The sequence below is a fragment of the Athene noctua genome, chromosome 3, assembly GCF_965140245.1.
Source record: "Athene noctua chromosome 3, bAthNoc1.hap1.1, whole genome shotgun sequence".
In the NCBI taxonomy this organism is placed as follows: domain Eukaryota; kingdom Metazoa; phylum Chordata; class Aves; order Strigiformes; family Strigidae; genus Athene; species Athene noctua.
In genome coordinates, this window is record NC_134039.1 from 32,024,493 (window position 1) to 32,045,030 (window position 20,538).

At 50.0% G+C, this 20,538-nt stretch overlaps 1 protein-coding gene across 2 annotated transcripts; it reads left to right on the top strand.

Moving 5' to 3' along the window:
• Window positions 1–10,695: 10,695 nt before the first annotated feature.
• SERHL2 (serine hydrolase like 2) lies at window positions 10,696–19,869 on the top strand. 2 transcript variants are annotated; one of them, XM_074901396.1, is made up of 12 exons: window positions 10,696–10,743; window positions 12,214–12,448; window positions 12,520–12,633; window positions 13,686–13,727; window positions 14,473–14,492; window positions 14,646–14,720; window positions 15,524–15,633; window positions 15,910–15,989; window positions 16,337–16,371; window positions 17,146–17,222; window positions 18,661–18,754; window positions 19,056–19,869. In XM_074901396.1, exons 2-12 carry the CDS (start codon window positions 12,301–12,303, stop codon window positions 19,170–19,172), a joined length of 912 nt encoding a protein of 303 aa, XP_074757497.1. In that variant the 5' UTR covers window positions 10,696–10,743; window positions 12,214–12,300; the 3' UTR covers window positions 19,173–19,869. The 2 variants fall into 2 exon arrangements, with proteins under 2 accessions (XP_074757497.1, XP_074757498.1); XM_074901397.1 differs by lacking the exon at window positions 10,696–10,743 and adding an exon at window positions 10,996–11,071.
• Window positions 19,870–20,538: the final 669 nt, after the last annotated feature.

Consider the following 20,538-nt stretch of genomic DNA (forward strand, 5'->3'; position numbering starts at 1 on the left):
AGGTGAGTTGCCCTGTATGCCAACACCGAGTGCAGACATGCTCTGGCTGCTCTGTACCAGCCTGGTGATGCAAAGCAGATGTAACTGCGGGTTGAGCTGACCAAAAGAGCTCTACAGCTGCTTTGCCTTGCTAGGAAGCATGAAGCAGTCGGAAACACACCACTGAATCTGATCTGCAACCTTGCCAGAAGTTCCACTGAGTATTGAGACATCAGTCCTTGTTTCTTCTTTCAACCAAGCATGAAGATGCTGCTGACCACAGAATTTCTGAACTTCCATGAGAGTCTGGGCAAAGTGCTTCATTGTTTTTCAGGGAGGCTTCAGTGGGAGGACCTGCCACTGGAGCCCTAAATCACAGCAGAGACAAAGTCCTCATCTGTTCCATTTTTGTTTTTTAAGTAGGCTTGTCACACTTCTCTTTGTATTTTTGGATGGCATCTTCAAAAATATCCTGCAGTTTGCTTTACAGTTGCCTAGCAGGGAGTCTGCTTCCCTATGTGGATATTTACAGAATTTATTGGGCAACTTCATAGAATCTACCAGCCACCTTGTCTTAACATTAAATGGTGTAGTCTAATTCTGCCTTACATCCTTCCTCTTTGTCCTTGCCTGAGAAAAGTAACAACCCGCCTCACTGCTCAGAGATTTGTTTGTGGGTCTCCCTCTTCTCTCTCATCCACTTGAAACCCTGACCTTGCAGCAGTTACAGCTGAAGCATATTGCAGCAATCCCCTTCGGCAATAAAAGCTGGTGAGACATATCACAATGTTACCATTGACCACAACTTCCCAAAGCTCAGACTTGACTCATAGGACCCAAAAGGCATTCAGGATTGAGGTATCTCTGAGGTGGCTTCATTATAGGTGGAAAACACAAGGATGCTGAAGTAGCTTTGTAAAACAAACCCTTCCCTTAAGTGAGATTTCTTAAGAAAAAAAGAATACAAGTAAATTCCCTAGAACCAAGAGACTCCCAATGCTCTCACCACTGGATTGATGCTTTTTTTTCCCAACTGCATTCAGTGCATGAATATCTGCCTGAAAAGCTCTGTGTAATGAGTGAGGATACAGGTAGGCTAATGGTCTTGCCATGGGCAACTCGCTTTGAACACTGTCCACTGGGGCATCTCTGGAAAAAGCTGGATCCATCCTAAAGCTAGGGTTTGAGATGCCCAGGGTGCTGATGACAGCATGGGGAGGAATAGCTCCTGAGCAGAGGCCAGGATTTGTTCTTACTATTTACACGTTTTATTCTACCCCTCATTTTTTCCTCTGCCTAAGGAAAAAATATACCCTCACTATCCCTGATACTAAAACTTTAAAAAACATTAAATGTGAAAGCATTAATTAATAGACCTGCTGATGGAATGAACCATTTCCAGAGAGTTTTGCTTGGAGTCCAGCTGCTGAGGGTAGTAGGTCTGAGTTCATTCTACCTTTGGATCATAGTCCTGCTTTGTGCCATTTCTCTGCTTGTTCTTCAGTAACCCCCAAGTCTTTGTTAAGTTCGAAGATGTTGATATCCAACAGCCCAAGAGCCAGTAACACCCAAACAACTTCACTCCTTCTCAGTGCGCCGATTCCTTATGGCCTCCAAGACGTAGAAAGAGCCACAAGCTGTCTATTTGCCTCCTCAGTTTGGGAGGTGTGGGAAGAAGATAGGTATTTTGGGGTAGGTCACTGCAAACTGTTGAGTAAAGATGGTTTTCTGGGAAAGTAAAATGCATGCATTGCCCCAAAGGAAGTGAGAAAGTAATATGGTGAGGGAAGGAACTGAGGAGGAGAGAATGAAGCACTGAAAATCTGCATAAGAAAGGAAGAGAGGCACAGAAAAGCAAAAGGAGAAGAACATAGAAGGCATGGGGGGTGGGAAGATGGGTCAACATATTAGATGTGTCATACTGCTTTGCCCTTCAGCGAGCGAACCTGTGAGTGGAAGATCAGCTGGGGCTGGAGCATCATCTCCAGACGATGAGTGACTGATTATTTAGGGGCTCAGTGCCTTACTGGGATCCCAGCCAGCCCCAAACATGCTGTCACCCATCGGTGTGCATGCTGGCTTTGTGGATGGGATACGATTGGGAGGTGAAACTGCCCTGCAATGGCGCAATCCTAGTGCCCAGACATAACCTGGGGGGTTCTTGCCAGGTGGTCAAATGGGAAGGAAAGAGAGAGAAAAAAACATGGGGCAGGCCTGGGTACCCTGGCAGGAGAGGTGATGCAGGCAGTGCATGAGATTTTGTACAGACAGGAGTATGGAAGGATGCTTGGGGCGTGGGTAGGAAATGACTGCCACAATCTCCTGCCTGCAAACAGTATGAAATGTACAAACTTTGACTGCACACCATCTAAGGTGGTTTTTCTCCTTTGACCCTTCCTCCCCTTTTGAGGTGATCCCTCTTGTAACTTTCCAAAAGCCTCGTTTTAGGAGATGCTAACAGCAAAGCATTTAGAAGAAGAAAAAAAAACCCACCAACAACACAAAAAGAGAGAGCCAGGAGGACAAAACCAGCACACAAAAATCCCCCAGCCCCCTTCCTCCACTCCCCCCCGAAACAAACAAACAAACAAACAAAAACATCTTTCTGTGGTTTAGAGCAAGCCCAGGCTGTATTAGTTTGATTCTTATGAGAAAAATTATAACAAGTAGTGGCCCCTTTGCATGAAGCAGTGGCCAGGCCCCTCCTTCCCTCCCAGAGCAGAACTCTTCTCAGTACCGAAGAGAAACTGCTTTCCAGGAAAGCAAAGGTACAAGGGTTGCCCAGAGCGGAGTGACCTAGTGCGGTGGGGAGCCACGCGCCGCTGCTTGCAGGCTGCCAACCACCGGCACCGAGCTCCTGTACACCACGTGCATGGAGGGATCCAGAGTGGGGAGCCGTAGCCAGCAGTGCAATGGGCACCCCGCACACTGCTGCTGATTCATGTTCGTTCCACTGTGCAACACCCTCTGCTGTTCTGCCTTTTCCCCGCAGCTGTGGCGGACACCGTGTTCATGTGCTTCAGCCTGCGTTGCCAGCCCAGCACGGGGCTCCTGCACGCTCCTCAGCTGGGCCTGAGGCCTCCAGAGCAGTGGGGAACAAAGGCCTGTTCACCTGGCACCGGTGGGCAACCTGCAACCCAACATGCCTGCAGGCAGCAAGGTCTGGAGGCAAAGCTGGGAAGCCCAGCGAGCTGGCACAGTGCTGAGCCCAGGCACAGCGGTTGCCATCAGGAGGTTGGGCTTCGCAGGATGGCTGCTGTGGGGAGCAGCGGCCCCCAGCTGAGCTGCAGCGAGCAGCGGCTGCAGTGCTGGGCAGGGGCAGCCCAGTGGGACAGTGGGATGCTCTGCTGGTGTCTGTTCAGGCTGCTGTTTCGAGGAAGGGGCTTCCCTGTGCAAAGCAGGGCAGGTGGGCACAGCCAGCTCCTTTCCTTACAATCACCTAGGACCAAAAAGCTGAGATTAAAGTGTACCCAGTCTTCTACTTCAGGTTTTTATAATACGCAGTTATTTCTGTGAGGACATGAGTCTAGCATCTCCTTGCATGTTTACTATTGACAAACTCCAAAAGCAAAGGAGTGGAAAAAAGGGAAGGCAGTTCTTACTTGTTGACAGTGCAGTTACAGCTCCCTACATGCCTCTGGTTCATTTTGTGGGAGGAAGACCCAGCAGTTAGTGACCTTCTAGGTTTTCAAAGAAAGCACCAGGCTGCATAGCCTGGAAGGTATTTAGGTCAGATTTAAGCAGCTGCAGAGAAAACAAACAGCCTTTTATAAAGGTATAGCAAACTGCTCCTTCACCTCTGAATCTGGCCTATATGTCAAAACTCTAGAGCAGTAACAGAGAACAATCCGGGACAGGGTAAATGAGGTACCAGCCTGCTGCACTAAAGGGCTCAGGTGTGAGCTCCCTGGAGCTCCGTGGCCCCACAAATCCATGACCACCTCAACTAACTGCTCCTAACATTGCTGGCCACCAGACATGGAGGGAGAAGCTCAGTTAAGGATTTCATTGTGTCCCTGAGGCCTATGGGTTCTCCCTGTTATCCCACATTTTCAGGATGTGTTCCTGGAGTGCTGTCCAAAAGTGGTGGACCTTTCCCCAAGCCCTCCGCTCAGAATCCTTCACATGGAACATGTAGCCTCAGCCCTGACCATGATTCCTCAGATTTGTTCCTCCATGTTGAGACAGAAGGTGATGCTGAGTTCTGCCCTATGCTCACCCACTTCAGGGTCTTCTCCAAAGCAAACAAAAACAGCCACAAGAGGCCACCCTGAAGGAGCGCAGGGTGGGATCCAAGACACAGACCCCATAGCAGAAAGGTCCTGAGTCACTGCTGGACCTAGAAGCAGGGGCTTGCTCAGCTGAGCAAGGTGAGCCTCTTAAATGAGTAAAACCAACATAGAAGGCAGGAAGGAGCATAGCTATGGGCTGTAATTTTGGGAGCGGTTGTAGCGGAAGCATTGCAAGCTGGTACCATCCAACAGCAGTGTCTGTTGCATTGCGCTAAATTCCGGACTGGTCTGCTTTCCAGATGATCACAGGACAAAGGACTCTGTCACATTAATCATTGTTGTTTTGTAAACATCCCCTCTTAAATCAAAAACTGCCAATGGCTGGGAAGCTGCCACCACCCTAAGTAAACTGCTCAAGTATTTAATTACTTTCTCCATTATAAAATATGTACTTCATCTCTAGACTGTTTTTTCTTGTACCATTGTTAGGCACAGCAGCAATCAGAAGAGCAAAACTTTAATCCTGTGTGGTTATATTTAGGCTTTGATCATATCAGTCTTAAGTGGCCCTCCCCCATAAGATGTCTTCCAACCCCTTAATCGGCCTTTGAGATCCTGCAAGAAGCCTCTCCAACTTGTTAACTTCCTCCTTGAAGCACAGAAGTCAAAACTGGGAATTCTTTCACACTAGTAATCACATCCATGGAATTAGCAGACACAATATAATCTCCTGCAATATAATCTCATTACAGCTGTGCTGCACTCCCTGCTTATACATCCGAGGATGCAATTAGCCTTTCTGACTGCAGTGTTGCACTGGGAGATCACATTCAGCCGCTCCTAAATCATGAGTCAAGCCTTTGCCAGAGTCACTTCTTCCACGGACAGAGCTGCCAGACCAGAAGTGTAGCCTGCATTAAGTAAGTCACCATTGGGCTGTTTCAAAAACACACGTTACATGCTTGTACCAACTTTAACATTTTGACACTTGCTAGCTAGTCAGTTTTCAGTCTAATTACTACAAAATGTGTTAAGTTGGTATCATTCCAGTTTTGTGAAAATCAAAATATGGTGTAAGACTGTATCAATTTCCTCACTGAAGCCCTATTACGTCAACAGCTTTTACATTTATCAGCCAAATCCATAACCCAAACCCACAACTTACATCTCCAAAAGTTACCAGTTTTATGGATTCTATTCCATAAACACATGAGACTTCGCATTAACTAGAGCTCTTCCCTTGTTTTTAAATGATCCTTGTATCTGCTATTTCCTTATTCTGTGGTCAATAAGGAGCTGGTAGGCCTGTAATTACAAGTATCAGATTACTTCTGGTTTTCACTATTATTTTGTCTCAGCCTGTGGGGAATCTGCCAGATTTTCCAATTGAAGGAAGGTTAAGTCTAGACAAGAGTTGGAGAGAAACTCCTCTCCTTCCCCTGCTGCTTCATACATTAAAATAGGTGCTTGCTCTGAACAGTGTATATGGGTTTTATAGAGACCTGGAGAGTAGTTCGCCTTGCTAGTTAACCAAAACATGCCCAGGGGATAGGAACCAGCAGAGACTCCTGAACCTGTCCCAAATATAAAAGATTTTCTGATTAAAGAGGAAACAGAAAGCTGAGACAGGAAAGAGTTTATTTGTATGATGGGTGCTCATATATAATTTATATGCAATAAATGTTTCTAGCTATTTCATTAGTTGCAAATAAAGTGATACAAATGTACACCACTTGGAGCTGATGCATGGTGTGTGCCTGGGGCTGCTTCCAGCTGAATGGTGGTGGTTCACGTGGGGATGATTTAACACTCCAGCAGCCCCACTATCCAAATTCTGCTGCAGGTTAATCCCTGCAGCAGATGCACACCACTTTTCCAACCACTCAGAGCTTGGTTTATTAACTTAAACAAAGATTTCCATTTAAAGTGTCACATTGGCCCCAGACTGTGGTAGGTAAAGAGCCAGCATCTATTTATGCCCTTCTGCAGGGCTGGAGAGCTCTGGGACAAAGAACGCAACAGGCATATGCCTGCAGCAAGGGAAGATAAATCAGCTTAAGACATCATAGCATTTTTTGTGCTTAATATGTCAGTCATCAGAAAATGATTCACATCGGTGAAATTCAACATGGAATTAGGGAAAACCAAAGGTAAAGTACACCACACAAAGTACCTGGATGGGTCTGCTGCTGTTGAGCAGAGCCCAGGGGTAGCAGGACATTTATATCCTATCTCGACTCTTCTCATGTAGGCAGCTCATTTAAACCCTTGTGACTCCCTGACACCATCTCCAAGGCAAGCAAGGTTTGTGGATGGGGAGCAAGGGAGGGAGATGTTCACCGGGAAATGTCTGCAAAGTGAAGATCTGTGGTTCAGGCTCTCATTGAGGCCCCTCCTTTTCATAAGTCCTTTACTCCTTCCAGAACATGTCAAATTAGAGGATAAAGTCTTCACCTCTGCAACCTTGTGCAGAGGGCAGGGATGAGAGGCCTGCTTCCCTCAGGCAGGGGGACACCAAGCAGTGTGCATGACGTAGGACAGAAGACTCATTAGGGATCCATGCACTGGAGAGGTGGGGACTTCCCTGTGGTCATTAAGTGTCTATCTGCTCCCACCAACCCCACTGTGGGCTGCCTGAGCAGCGCTCACACCCAACACCAACAGCTCTGCACTCACCAGATTTCTCCCTTGTCCTTGCAGGGATCCTTCCCCTGCTCTGGGCTGCTGGAGCAGGGAAGAAGCTGATCCTTGTCCCAGATGGAGAACAGCTCTGTGGGCCCCAACAGCACCCCAGACCTGCCAGCTGTCTGCATACCCAAAGCCTGGGAACTGTTGGAGCTGTTTATGTGATACATGTTGCCCTGTGATCACTTTTATTTTCCTGTCCACTATAGACTGCAACATACGCTCACAATGTGAGACTTTATATAGAGGTATATCCTCTATATACCCTCTGAAAGAAATCAGTTAAGCTAGCAATAACATGCTTTTTTACTTGTATAACTGCACAAGAGAGTTTGGGGTACAGGGCTATTACTAATAAATCACCATAAATAGATCAATATGTCAGTACTTCAATGTTTGGATCCAACCAGCTATAGGGAATCTGTCCCTTGGTAGCAATTAATCTGCTGTACTTAAAGTTTCCTCACCAGATCTGCAGCTAGCACAAACTGATCAATGCTGTTCCAAGTCAGCGGAGCATAACAGCTTTGCATGTCCCAGTGTTCACCCTTACAGGTCTCCTCCTCCTTTGCAAGGACAAGGAGATTAAATTATCCTTTTCTAAACACATGGGATATCTCAAAGTAACTCCCAGTTCTTTACACAAAACCAGCCTTTCTTTGCTACCACCCCAGTGAAGCCCAGCCAATGCCCCAGCACCTTTCCAGGTGGAGTCTAATTTGGTCCTCTGCAGGCAGCAATTCCACCTCAGCTTCCTGCGGCACTTCTTAGAAGTAGATGCAGCAAAAAGAATTCTGTGAGCCATCCAAATTTTGCCATGCATCCTGCACAGCGCCCTCATCCTGAGGGTGGTTTGCCAGACAATATGGGAGGAGATATGCAGCCTTGAAAGATACTGGGCTGCTCTTTCAGAGGGGTAAGTAGCGTTGCTAGAGAAGACATGAGAGACTTGGAGAAAATCTCAACAATCTGGCTTTGGCTAATAGGATGACAGTCCTGCTGCTGAGGGAGGGTCCAGGGCTGCATCCCAGTGTGACCTTGTCCACTTGGAGCTCCATCCCACATCACCTGTCGCTGATGATTTCTGTGAGAAATTCTTCCTTTCCCATGAGGTATCTGCTGACAGAGCCTCCTACCAGAAGTGACTTGGGACGCAAGTCACAAGAGTCTGAATTCACTAGAGAATACATCATTTCCAGCTAAACCCCAGAGGTTATCGCTGTGACTCAGAGCAAGGAGACCCCAGATCCTACTGGCTGCTGGAGTGGGGGAGAGGGTCCAAGACCTGTGAGTGGTGATGCATGTACCACCAGGTAAGCATTTACATCAGGATCACAGGGTTATCCCAAACAAGGCTTGTGCCCAAAACTGGTATTAGGTAGAGGTCAGGGCTGCCAGAAAAACAACTTTGATAACTACCACTTATCTACAAGCTCTGTCCAGAGCTCTTGGCTGTTAACAAGCTCCCTGGGACCAGCTCTCAGGAAGTAGTGCTCAAAGGATGTTGCTTGTGGGTACAAGTTCTCAGAAGTTCCCCATGCCCTAGGAACATGTGGCAGCCAAGGCCTGAGGACTGTGAAGGGGATACCCTGTGCTGTGTTTGCATGGCTGGCTGGACAATGCCACCACTTTTGATGGGCTCATTCCACTGCTCTCAGAAGTGGGTCTAGCTCACAAGGATGGTTTGTGTGTCATGCTTTGGGTCTGCATGCCGATTCTCCCTCCTTTTCAGGTTGCAGTTAAGTGGCAATGGATTTTCCTGGCTGTGGCTGGTTGTCCACCAGCCAGGTTTGTACAAAGGGTCTGCATCACTCCTGCTGCTGACATAGGGTCCTTTTCCTCAAGAGCCATGCCACAGACAGAAGAACCACAAGCCTAGCAGTCACTGCCTAACAATTACATAGCTTTCTGGCAGCTTGTTGTGAAGAAATCTCAGCAATTCACAGGAAGGCCCTGCCCTCTGTAGCAGCAGCAGCAGCTGCGATTGATTATTGAGTGCATTTTACAAATCTGTTCTGTCGAGCTGTCTCTTGCTTTTCACCTTTTGTAATCAGACACCCGCCTCTCACAGTTGTAGGAAAGAACCTGTAGATGGTCCTATGGCCTCTCTCCCTCTGTGTGGCTCCCCAGCACTTGTGGTCTGCTTTCCTGCTCCTCCTCCATGGAGGCCTAAGAGAAAGTAATACACTGGACTTTCCAAACCTATAAGAATTTCTAATGGCTCACTTGGAGGGGAGGCTGTCAGCTGCATAGCTCTTATTTCTTCTCAGTGATGGGTCCCCAAGGTTACCTTTCAACGGTTGTGGTGCAGAGGCCTATTTTGCCAGGATGAGTTTGAGCTAGGCAGGAGAAACGGGGCTGTAAGCGTCTATGTTGGTTTCTTTCAAGCTTTACAGGCTGTTCTGAAAATGTATTGTGTAATTTAGGAGACTGATGTGCTGAACTGAGCAGAGTTTTCAATTACCAATATAAAAATGACTCCCTAAGAACAGACATTCATTCTGCTCTTTCCAACTGTTCCAGAAAGGCATCCCCCTGCTCACAGCACTGTTTGACTTTGCTTTGTTTGACTACAGAGTCCTAGACTGAAGGGAATGGTTGTGGTCTGCATTAGGCCTGGTAGACTCTGACTGCTGGAGGGAACGTGAGGCACCAGCAAGCAGTATTCTCGGTCATACTCAGATGATGACTTTCTTGAAGCCTGGTCTGTGCAGCTACCCCCCTTCTGGGCAACTTAATGAGGAAAACTGCGTAGAAGCTTCTCTGGCAGAAAGTGGTCTGTTTTTGCAGAAGAGGAGTGGAGCGGCTAAGGCGGTGCTGTCTGCTGTTTATCCATTGCAGCTTGGCCCCACAGTAGTCAGTTCACTGTGATGGGTCACAGTATGGGAGAGTGACTCTTGTCTGTGGAGCAATGCGATTCCAGCAGGCGTTAAGGAGTTCAGAAGAGTTTCTCTATCAGAGAGCGACAGAAGTTCAGCATTGGTGTCAAGCACTGAATATGTCTAATGTCACTACGATGCTCCTGGGTCACAGTTAAAATATCTCACACTGTGTCACTGCCATTTAGGCAGTTTCCATTGTCAGTAACATGTCTTCTGGAAGTAGTCAAGGATGCAGCCCTACCTCCATGATTGGGACTCCTCACTGGTCTCTATCATGCCCAGTACCTTGACCGCAGCTTCAGACCCCATGGACATCATTAACTCCTTGTTCGTCTTACTGAGCTGCATCCAAGCACAGGCTCTCCACAAGCCACTGGCTACCTCCCCACAGCTCCTCCCTGCACCTGGGCACCCAGGGGAGAGCTGGCAGGCGTTGGGTCAGCCAGAGGTTCCATAACCAGCTGGAGGAGGTGGAGGCTGCTGTGGCTTTATCTGTTTGCTCAGGCAATAGGTTTTGGGGTCTGGAGGAGGGGCAGGCTGGGTTGCTGTGACTGGGGCAAGAGCCAGGCCCGGAGGAAAGCAAGTAGGAGGCGGTGCTGTGGAGGGTCCTGTGTTTGCCGGGATGGCTCCTTGCTGTAGTGCCAAGGGTGGGGGGCGGTGGGGAACAGGGAAATGCTTCCCAAGCAGGGGAGGGCGCCTGTTGTGCCCCCCAGCCGCCCACCACCCCGTTTCCCAGCAGGACCCCCGGAGCCGGGAGATGACGAGGGAGGACAAAGATGGCGGCACTCGCGCCCCACCACCTCCCTCGGGCCGTGGCGGCCCCGGGCCGGCGGAGCGGCAGGAGTCGGAGGCCCGGCGCGCCCCTGGGAGGCGGGGAGCAGGGCGGTGCAGCCGGTCCGGCCCGCCCCGCCGCCGGGCTCTGTCCTTCAGCCGCGGCCTTGCTCCGCTATCCCGGGCAGAGAGCGGTAGGAGGGGGCCGCGGCGCTGCGTGCGGGCGGCGTGGGGAGCGGGGCAGGGGCGACCGCCGGCAGCCGCGGCGCTCCGGAGACCGCTCTCGGCGCCGGACGGCGGTCGGTCTCCGGGCAGCCCTTCCCCGGGGCCGGGATCAGCTGCCCCAGGGCGCCCTGTGGCGAAGGCCCGCGTGTAGCGGCCCTTCCTGCCCGCCTGGGGAGGCGCCCATCCCGGAGCCGGGAAAGGGTGGGGACAGCCCTGGGCCAGAGACCCGCTGGGCCCAGGCAGAGCGGGCCCAAGGAGGGCAGTCAGGCTCGGCCAGGAGCCCACGTCGTCAGGCAGGTCTGTGAGGAAGGGGCAGATCCGTGGTCACGACAGGAAGTCAGCCCACGGTTGTCAGGAGCAGGCCTGGCAAGGGCAGCCAGGGTCAGATGCAGCACTGTGACGGGCACGCAGGGCCATGGTTCCTGGGGCTAGGGCATTGCTGCTGGAAACCAGCACTCCTGCAGCATGGCTGGGGCTGGTCCTGGTCCTGGGCTGAGCTTAAACAGGCTCCTGAGCAGGAGGGAAAGATGGAGGGGAGGCCCTGGGTGTAGCTGGTTAGGACCATAAGGGCCTCTAGGTGCTCTCAGGGGCATAGCAGCAGCCTCCCCTCTCTATCCTCACACCTTACAGAGATAGGGGCTCAGGAGGGACGTGCTGTAGAGTGATTTAATTGCTGTGGGGTCTCAGGGGTCTATTTAAGGGAGCAGCAACCTGAGACAAGTCACTGGGAAGGGGATATGGCATGAGAGACCTGGGGATGAGGATTAGTCAGGCTGCCTATGAGGGGCCCCAGGGATCAAAAGGTCTTGGGGATAAAGGGGAGATATTCAAACCACCCCTGGAAGATCCCCAGAGAGATTTTTCCTTCTGTCCCTCAGGAGCTCTGGGGTCGAGTAAGGGTCAGATGTAGTTCAGTGATTGCCAAGCAGATAAGCAGCGATGAGATGGGTTTGGGGCTGAGCAGGAGGGTGGCAGCAGTGACCTGCTGTTTGGCACGTAGCCAGCTGCTCTTTTGAAGGTGCTGACTGGTGGTGTGAAAGAGTTGAAGCACCACGGTAACAGAGGAGAAGGTAGTATCAGTCTAGAACTGGAGGCAACATCCTTATTCCCAAAATTGCCTTTTTGGTCCAGGACAGGTACCTGGCTGACTGCAGCTAGCTGGGGGAATTCTGCGCAGTTTTCTCTTGCCAGATCTCCTGTGCCTTTTAGTTGGGTTGCAGCTGCTGCAGAGACACAGAGAGGAGGTTTTCTCCTCCTGCATAGGGAAAGCTTGTTTCTTCCTAGGAGCACTGCTAGTATGTGCTGGGAGGAGGATTCCCCAAACAGACAGGCAGGGACGGCAGCTTGGGATGTTGAATGGGGAGCTATAAATTGGCAAGCTGCTAATTAAGACCACAGGAGACTGGTGAGTTACTAAAGACCTGTATTACTCTTTTCAGAGCTCTGGGCCATTAACAAGATTCCTGAGACCTACTCCAAGCTCGTGGCTCTCCAGGGACGTTACTTGCAAGCACTCTATTTTGGGCATGTTCTCAGAGTGTAAGTTCCCTGTGCCCTGGGGCCACGTGGCAGCCAAGGCCTGGGGACCCTCAGAGGGACACCCTGTGCTGTGCTTGCATGGCTGGCTGGACAATGCCAACACATTTGACAAGCTCATTCCACTGCTCCCCAGAGGTAGGTCTGGCTCATCAGAATGGTTCTTGTTGTGTTGCAGGGCTGCACATCTGATACTCTCTCCCTTTCAGATTACTATTACGTGGCAATGGATTTTTCCGGCCATGGCTTGTCATCCCACCGACCTGCAGGCTCCCCCTACCATTTTCTGGATTATGTGAGCGATGTGCGCCGGGTGGTAGCTGGTGGGTAACTACCGGGACTCTTAAGGGGATGTTTGTGCAGGGGGTGCTATATTGGTCCTGCATATACTGCCAGGAGAGGGGTCATTTCCCTCTGCTTCTCCCCAGCCAGTGCTTTGTGACCACAGACTGAATAAGCATCTCTCTCACTGTTTTGTGAGAGGAAACAGTTAGCCCTGGGAAGCAAGTGTTTCTATACTAAAAAGCAGTAGCGGTGAAGTGGTAGATGCAAATAAGTAGTTTTGCCAGACTGGCTTTTTGTAAGCAGCCAGTGACCTCTAAACAGTGTTAGATTTAAGTTGGGTGTAAGTAAGTTGGGTATAAGCTCTGGTTCTCCCTGATGGCAGCTTGCTGCTTGTTTTAGTATCATACAAAGAAATCTGAATGTCAAGGTGTCTTTGACTCCTAATAACTCCTGATCTACCTGCCTATCTGTATGCTGATCTTGTGGGAGGTTGTGGCACATGCAGTTTTGCATCCTTCGTTCAGTATACAAGAGCCTTTAGAACTTATTTGACATGCCAGAAGATAAAACACATCTTTCAGTCAGGTATATTTCAGATGGGCAGCACTGATGAAGCTTTTCCAATAAGCCTCTCAGAGTGACCTAAAAATGGACTGAAGAGCCTCCCCTTAGAATAATCATACTTCCCTCAAGGCAGCAGACCTGGCTCTGTGTCCTCACAGCTCTTGTGGAATGCTCTGCAGCAGGATGTTCTGTCAAGGTCTCTCTCTTCTAGGAGATGCTGCCCAGTTAGGGTCCTTTGCTTCTTTCCAGTCTCGTGTCTGGAAATGAATGAGAATTTGCTGTAGTTTGTTTGCCATACAGAGAGAGCTTGAGAGATGCATGGATTAGCTGCCAAGGAAATGAGGTGGTAGATACTCTTTTTCTTTAAAACTGGCCTACTTAGTTACCTCATTTCTGGATTAGGAAGCAAATTAAGCAGTGCAAAAGCCCTCCCAGGAGAAGGGGCCTGTGTTGGTGGAGAAGCAGCAAGATGCCGCTGCTCTGGTTTCTAATGCAGTACTGTCTTTTTTTGTCTGTTGCCACTTAGCCTTGCAGTGGAGACGGTTCACCCTGATGGGTCACAGTATGGGTAAGTGGCTCCTGTCCTTGTAAGACGTGAGATTTGTGGAAATAGGAGTAGATAATTAATTTACAAGACATGCTGCTAGGAGCTGAGTTGGAATATTTATTATAGTGCGTCAAGTACCACGTTCCTGCTTGAGTGATTCAAAAATCCGTGCCCTTGTTTGAAATGCCTCTGCTTTCAAAACCCTGTAGTACAAACAGTGGTAACTTTTGCTGTGGGCCTTTCCCCCACCCCTAGGAGGGAACAGTGATGAGCAAAGAGGGTGGGCTACAGCAGGAGAATTCGCAGCAGGCCTTCCTGCCTGGGCCCCACAAGGTCACAAAGCCTGAGGACAGCACGGCCCTTTGTGGTGGGTCATGGAGCTTGCTGAGGGGAACCGGACCCCAGGCAGACTCTAATCCTTTTGTGTTTGGGACATGATTGGGTTTTGCCACAATTTAGGTTTTGCTGTCCAGGGCTGCTCTGGCCACAGTTTGCAGGACCTGCACCCCATAATATTTTTACTGGTAACTTCTCCTTGGCCTTTGGTGCCTGAGAGGGAGATGGGAAGGGCACAGGACGAGGAGTCCAGCTGGCCCACAGCCCTGCCCTCTGCCTGCATCCTGCCTGCTGGGAGAGCTCTACTTTGTAGCAGGGGCTTTGTCGGTACAACATGCAATTCTGCTTCTAAGGCAGCTCCTGCTGCAGGGGAGCTTCTGTTACTGGAGGGTGTCCTGTCTGTAACTGAGCACCTTTCTCTCCTCTGCAGGTGGGTCTGTGGCAGGAATGGTGAGTCCTTTCTTCTTGGGTTTGTGATTTCCGTAGCTGGAACAATAAATGGGAGAGGAATGAAGGGACAGACAGCCCCCTCTCCAGGGTAGCAGGATGACATCACTCAGTGTTCAGCTTTTCTCTTTCTCAGATTGTTTCATCTCTCCTCAGTTCTCTTTCCTTTATCCTGAGATGGTGGACAAGCTGATCCTGCTGGAAAATCTTGGCTTTCTGCTAGCTCCAGAGGTTAGATTTCATGTGTTCTTCCCTTCCCCTTTTTAAATAAAAAATACATGGGTTTTTTTCTTTCCCTCATTTGTTCAGAAAAAGCACTGATGTGACCAGTTCCTGGCAGGTCACACAAGTCTCAGGGCTCTTCGTTTTGGCAGGCACAGATCTGCTCCTTGTTGCATGGACTGAGGTCCCTGCTTAGAGTAGCCCTTGGGGGACACGTGGTAGTGCTCCACATCCGGCAGTCCCTTAGCCCTGGAACTCACTTGTCTGTGCCCTGTCCTCGTACAAAGGGAACTGGAACCTCTGTCCAAGCAACTGCCAGCAGAGATTATATTTTTGCCAACAGCTTGTTGGGTGACCCGAGTGCAAGACTGGTGGAGATTTTTTGTTCTGTTCCTGGCAGGACGTAAAGCTACATTCCCTGTCTGCCATCTGCTACCAGGTGCTGGGGCTTCAGTTCACAGAAGTGGGATAAAAGCCCAGGGTCAGAGACATGAAAAATACTAGGTTTACCTGACGCTTTTGGACAGTTGTCCTCAACTCAGAAGTGAGGTGGGAAGAGGTAGAAAAGATTGCAAGGGTAAAAAATTCTTAAATTCTTTACAACAGTGCTTATCTTTCTGTTCCTACCTTACCTTTCAAGTACTGCTATTCCTTTTTTCCCCAGAAATGGGCATTTTTAATATGATGTCCATAACCGGTACCAGTTCTTAGGGAAGTTGAAGGGTAAAATGCCCTCTTCTACCCTCTGATAAGGGGTAAAATGATTCAGAAAGGAGAGGTTACTTCCTGTTCCCTACCTCTCTTTGTTTCAGGACACAGAGGCATGGCGGAAATCAAAACGGATGGTGATTGACAGATTACTGAATCTAGAGGCAAAGCAGCAAACTCCCAAAGCACGGAGCCCCAAAGCAGCATTGCAGAGGTGGGTTCCTTTCTGTCCTCTTCATTTGCTGCCTGGCCTCACCTTGGACAGAGTTAACAGCTGCATGAATGAGAAGGGGAAACTGTCTCTGCACTTCCCCTTTCAAGTCCTCCTCTGGAATCTCAGCAAGACCTTTTGCTTTTGCTGCCAGAAGCTGCTGCTTCTTCCTGCTCTTTTCTGAAGCAGCCTGAGAGCTCACTGTCACCTTGTCATGCCATTTTTGCTTCACTTCCTCCCTTTTCCAGCCACACAATCTCTCTGCCATGTCTCCCTCAGGCTCTTAGAAGCAAACAGACATCTGACAGCAGAGGGTGGGGCAATCCTACTGCAGCGAGGAGCAACTGAGACACCCACTGGTAAGGGGCTGCGTGGAGACAGGGCTCATCACAGTGCTGGGCAAATGCTGGGACTGGGAAGGGAGCAGTGCCAACAGCCATTGTCTTCCACAGGGTACAGGGTGCCCTAGCTACAAGTTTACACAGCCTGAATGGGATCAATTAAGTCTGGAGGCAAAGCTCTCCATCCCCAGTAAGTAGGGTTGGTGCTTGGGTCCTAGAACAGCTAAAGAAATCAAAGGAGGGAGAAATCAAAATTAATCATTTTCCTCCTGTCTCAGAAAGTCTTGGGAAGACCCCAAAGGTGAGGTGAAACAGAGCAACTCCTGCTCCTGTGAGACACGAAAACCTTGTTTTTTTCATTCCAGGGCTGGTGTATAACAGAGACATGAGAGTCCATACGGTGAGCATTGCTCTTCTGATGTGCCCCCTGCTGCTTCTGGGCCCCAAGCTTACAGAAAACTCAGAGATAGTGGAGGCCCACTCACTGAGCCCAGGCCCTGCCTCCACCCAGCCGTTTACTTTCTGCTTCCCTAATTCCCACATCTCTTAAATGCTGCTGTTAAAAGAGCCTGCACTCAATCATTAACTGACTCAACTTAGAGAGTCACTGGAAAATGTTACTATTTTTTTTTTTTAGCAGTTCCTCTGCTCCAGGGCCCCCTGGCCCCATTTTCTTGCTGTTATAACTCTTCAGGCAGCAGATACACGGATGCTTTTGGTCAGGTTCTTTGTCAGGTCACCCATATAAGAAGGGGAGAGAGTGTGGAGCAGAGTCCTTACATTTGATATTTTGATAGCTTTGTGCCACTTCTGAGCAAGTGGGGCTCCTCTACCTGTGCTACTGCCAGGGTATGAAAGCCAGAGTAGTGTACTGTCTCCTTTTTAGTAAAAGGATTTTTAAAGCTTTTCTCTGCTATGAGATCATTCCCATATGTGCTGCATCCCAGCAGGCAGCGTTGTTGGCAGCCCTGAAACACAGCTGGACAAAAGGAGCCTTTGCAGAGCCAGCTACTCTTGTGCACAGCCTGGCCGCCTGTCATGTCCCAGCACAGCAGCTTCAGGGCCGCAGCCCCTTCAGCCTTCAGAGCCACTAGCACGGCAGGGGTCGGGGACACCCTTTGTCCTCAGCTGCTGTCCCTGACCTTTGCCACTCTCCCTGTCTTTGCACCTGCAGCAAAGTCAAGAGTCCTTCACAGTGGAACAGTGTGTGAAGCTCCTGCAGAAGATCCAGGACCGTGTTCTTATCATTGTGTGAGTGAAACACAAGCCAAACTAGCCCCCGCGGCCTCCCTGCAGTCCTGGGTGGAAGGAATGAAGGTTAGAAAAGAGACATCCACTACCCCCTCCTCTGCAGCAGCCATACAGACCTTCGGGCCAGTTGGCACAACAGTACAACCTCACATGGAAAAAGCATTCCCCACCACTACCTTGGGCTGGGCAGGCTCTTGGAGCAGACAGAGAGCAGCTGGAACATCCCCCTCCTGCCCTGGCACTGTGCTTTCAGGCTGGGCCTCCCTAGTGCAAGACTGACTGAGGAAATGCCCCTCCTGCCCTGTCCTCCCCATGATCCTTCCTTCACGCGCCCATTGCGCAACTTTCCGTCCCTTGGCCTTACAGCAAGGAGCCATCCTGGCAAACACATGACCCTCCACAGCCCTGCTCCTACTTGCTGGGCTGACTCTTCCCCAGTCACAGCTACCTGGCCTGTCCCCTTCTCCAGACCCCAAAACTTCTTGCCTGAGCAAAGAGGTGAAACCAAGCAGCCTCCACCTCCTCCAGTTGGTCATGGAGCCCCCAGCCTGACCCAGCTCTTGCAAGCTCTCCCCTGCAGTGCCCATTGCAGGGAAAAGCTGTGGAGAGGTAGCCAGTGGCTTCCACAGAGCCCACAAGCTGTTAAGCTGTCTGGGTGGGTAGCTGGTTCCATCAGTCCTCCTCTGCATTTTCCCCCATCTCCTTAAGGGCAAGATGTGCAGGGCTCTGGCTACCTCAGCCTGTATGGTGCTGTTAAAGGTCTCTAGGAAATGAGAGGAAGTGTTAGAAGTTCAGAAATGAGCTGCAGTTTTGGCTTCCCCCATCTGTTGAAATCATAAGAGCTTAAGGATTTTCCTGCTTGTCAGAAAATGCAACCTCATGGTGAAGACAGGTCCTCTAGGTCATACAGAGGACATTCCTTTGCCTGGGATGTCACCTTGTCCCATCACTGTAGCATGGGAGGAGATGGCACAATCTTAGCTCTGCAGGAGGTTTAATGCTGGCTTCTCCAGGAGGACTGCCCTGGTAGTCCCTCTCCAAGCAGGGCATACCTTGTTTAAAGCAGCAGCATGGAAGGGGAAAAGGGACAGATGGGAGATGTGGAAGCTGTATGCAAGGAGAAAGTTAAGAGCCAAAGATAGGGTGAGGAATGATGTACTCAGACCAATTAAGGAGCCAGCAGTGTGAGGACAGTATTTAACCAGTCTCCACTCTGCTACTACTAGGCAGTCACCCTAGGTTTTAGCTTGGTAGAAAATGGCAGCTTAGCCAAGCTGCTTAGGGCTCCTCTGACTACCATGTATTACCCTGTAACCCTGTTGTTTACAAGCAGCCTGGAAAGAACAGTTGGGTGTGTCATCCCACTGTCTTGGGGACACTGCTTCTGCCCAGGACAGCAGCAAACTGTGCTGTACTGAGCCTTGCTGTTACTTTTCAGAGCACAAGATGGACTCCTGGTACCGCACAAGCTAGACAGTGGAAATCACTTTGTGAAAGCCCTATGGGAGGCATTCGAGTCTTCCCTCAAAGAGGTGAGAGCAAACTCCATCCTTGCATCTCCATGCTATGTGCCACGAACCTGGGAGCAGCAGCTAGGGAGCAGCTCACTTTGGTGGGCACCCCCCACTAGGTGGTTTGTCCTGAACAGCACAGCCCTCACAGGGCAGGGAAGCCAACTTTGCCCCTGCTACCAAAATCCCGAGTTAGTACAGCCCTCTGGACCCAGCTTGTCCCTGGTCCTCCCAATTCCACCCCCAGTCCCCACGCTGTGTGCCACATAGCTTGCCTCAGGGAACACTTCCCTGGCCCACATCTTGTGTACTTTCCCTCCAGCACATCCAGCTAGTATCAGTGCCTGGGAGTCATTTTGTGCACCTGAACGAGCCCAAGATGGTGTCTGGGATCATCAGCAACTTCCTGACAGCACAGAACACCAGAGCCAGGCTCTAGGAATCCCTCACTGCTGCAGCAGTCCAGGAGAACAGAGCTAAAAAGCTGGCTCTGGAGGAATTGTCACATTCCTACCTTGCATCCAACATCAGTTTCATGATACTGTTTTCTCAGCTTAGTTCACTGTAGGGTGGAGCAGGTCTGCCAGGTGTTCCCTGAGGGAGAGCTGAGCAAAGTGTCTCAGTTGTCAAAGGGACAACTTCTTCCACTTCCAGCTCTGTAAGTATGGGGATAGAGGCCCACAGCAATCTTCCCCTTGCTTGCTCCTAACTTGCACCCTGAAATGGAGCAGGAATACAGGCAGAGGCATCCTCTCTGGGAGAAGCAGCACCAGCTGTAGCCTTGCAAGAGAGGGGTGGCTCATCTCACCTCCTCCCCAAGGATGGTGTGTGACCAGTCTCCTCCCAAGATTAGACCTACACAAAAATCAGCAAAGTGTTCTGCTTCTTTGCTTTCTTCCAAGGGTACCTGAGCTCACAGGACCTCAGTAGTTCTGTTCTACCACGAGAGCTGCTGCTTTTTTTTTTTAAAAAAAATCAGCTTAAGTGAAAACTCACCTGGGCACAGAAGGCCATTTTAATGAACTCCTAGGGAATAAGTCACTAATCCTCTAGCTGAAGCAGCTAGAACTACTAATAACGGAAAAGTTTTCAGAGATTATTTCTGTCCTTCTAAATAAAGCTTAACTGTCATCTTGACTCTATAGGAGAGTGAACCTCCTTTCTTTTGGGATGCTCACCCAAGCAGCTAAAACACCAGTCTCAGGAGGCAGAGATTTTTACGTGCAGTCTGCTTTAGATAGGGCATATTAAGAATCCATCTGCCTCCTAGTTAAATCGATGCAAAAAGCCAGCTGAAGCAAGCAGGCCTGGCAGACTCCTCAGTGCAACGGAAACTGCATTTGCAGTGGGTGATCTAGGGGAGGATAAATCCATTTTAACCCAGCTTTGTGGAATTTACCAGCATTTCCACCTTACCTTCATGGTCACACCCATATCAAGGTTTCAGGCAATAAAATAAATGTGTGAAAGTCAGGGGGTGGGTGGGTTACAGCCCCTTTCTGATCTGAGTGTGTGCTGGGGCGAACGTTATGAGGCAGTATGGGCTATATGGGCAGTACAAAAGCATTGCCCTGCAGCTGGAAATGTCCACTGCTTCCTTACTTGCCTCCCCCAGGACAGGTCAAGTGGGAACAGGCCTTGGAGAGTCCAAAGCTAGGCTGCCATCTCGCCTTGTTCTAATGACGGTGCAGACCATCAGAAGTTCCCATAGCCCGGGCTAGACACAGCTGCAGAGCTCCATGCACAGCAGGCAGACTGGGCACCTCAACACCCACCTGAGGGGGAGCCACCTGGGAGGAAAACAT

What these genes read in the sequence shown, in the direction of transcription:
- SERHL2 (XM_074901396.1), top strand. Translation starts at nt 12,301, where the DNA reads ATGTTCTCAGAGTGTAAGTTCCCTGTGCCCTGGGGCCACGTGGCAGCC. An exon ending in TGTGCGCCGGGTGGTAGCTG is followed by an intron (nt 12,634 to 13,685) that starts GTGGGTAACTAC and finishes GTTGCCACTTAG; the next exon opens with CCTTGCAGTGGAGACGGTTC. An exon ending in GCTTTCTGCTAGCTCCAGAG is followed by an intron (nt 14,721 to 15,523) that starts GTTAGATTTCAT and finishes TCTTTGTTTCAG; the next exon opens with GACACAGAGGCATGGCGGAA.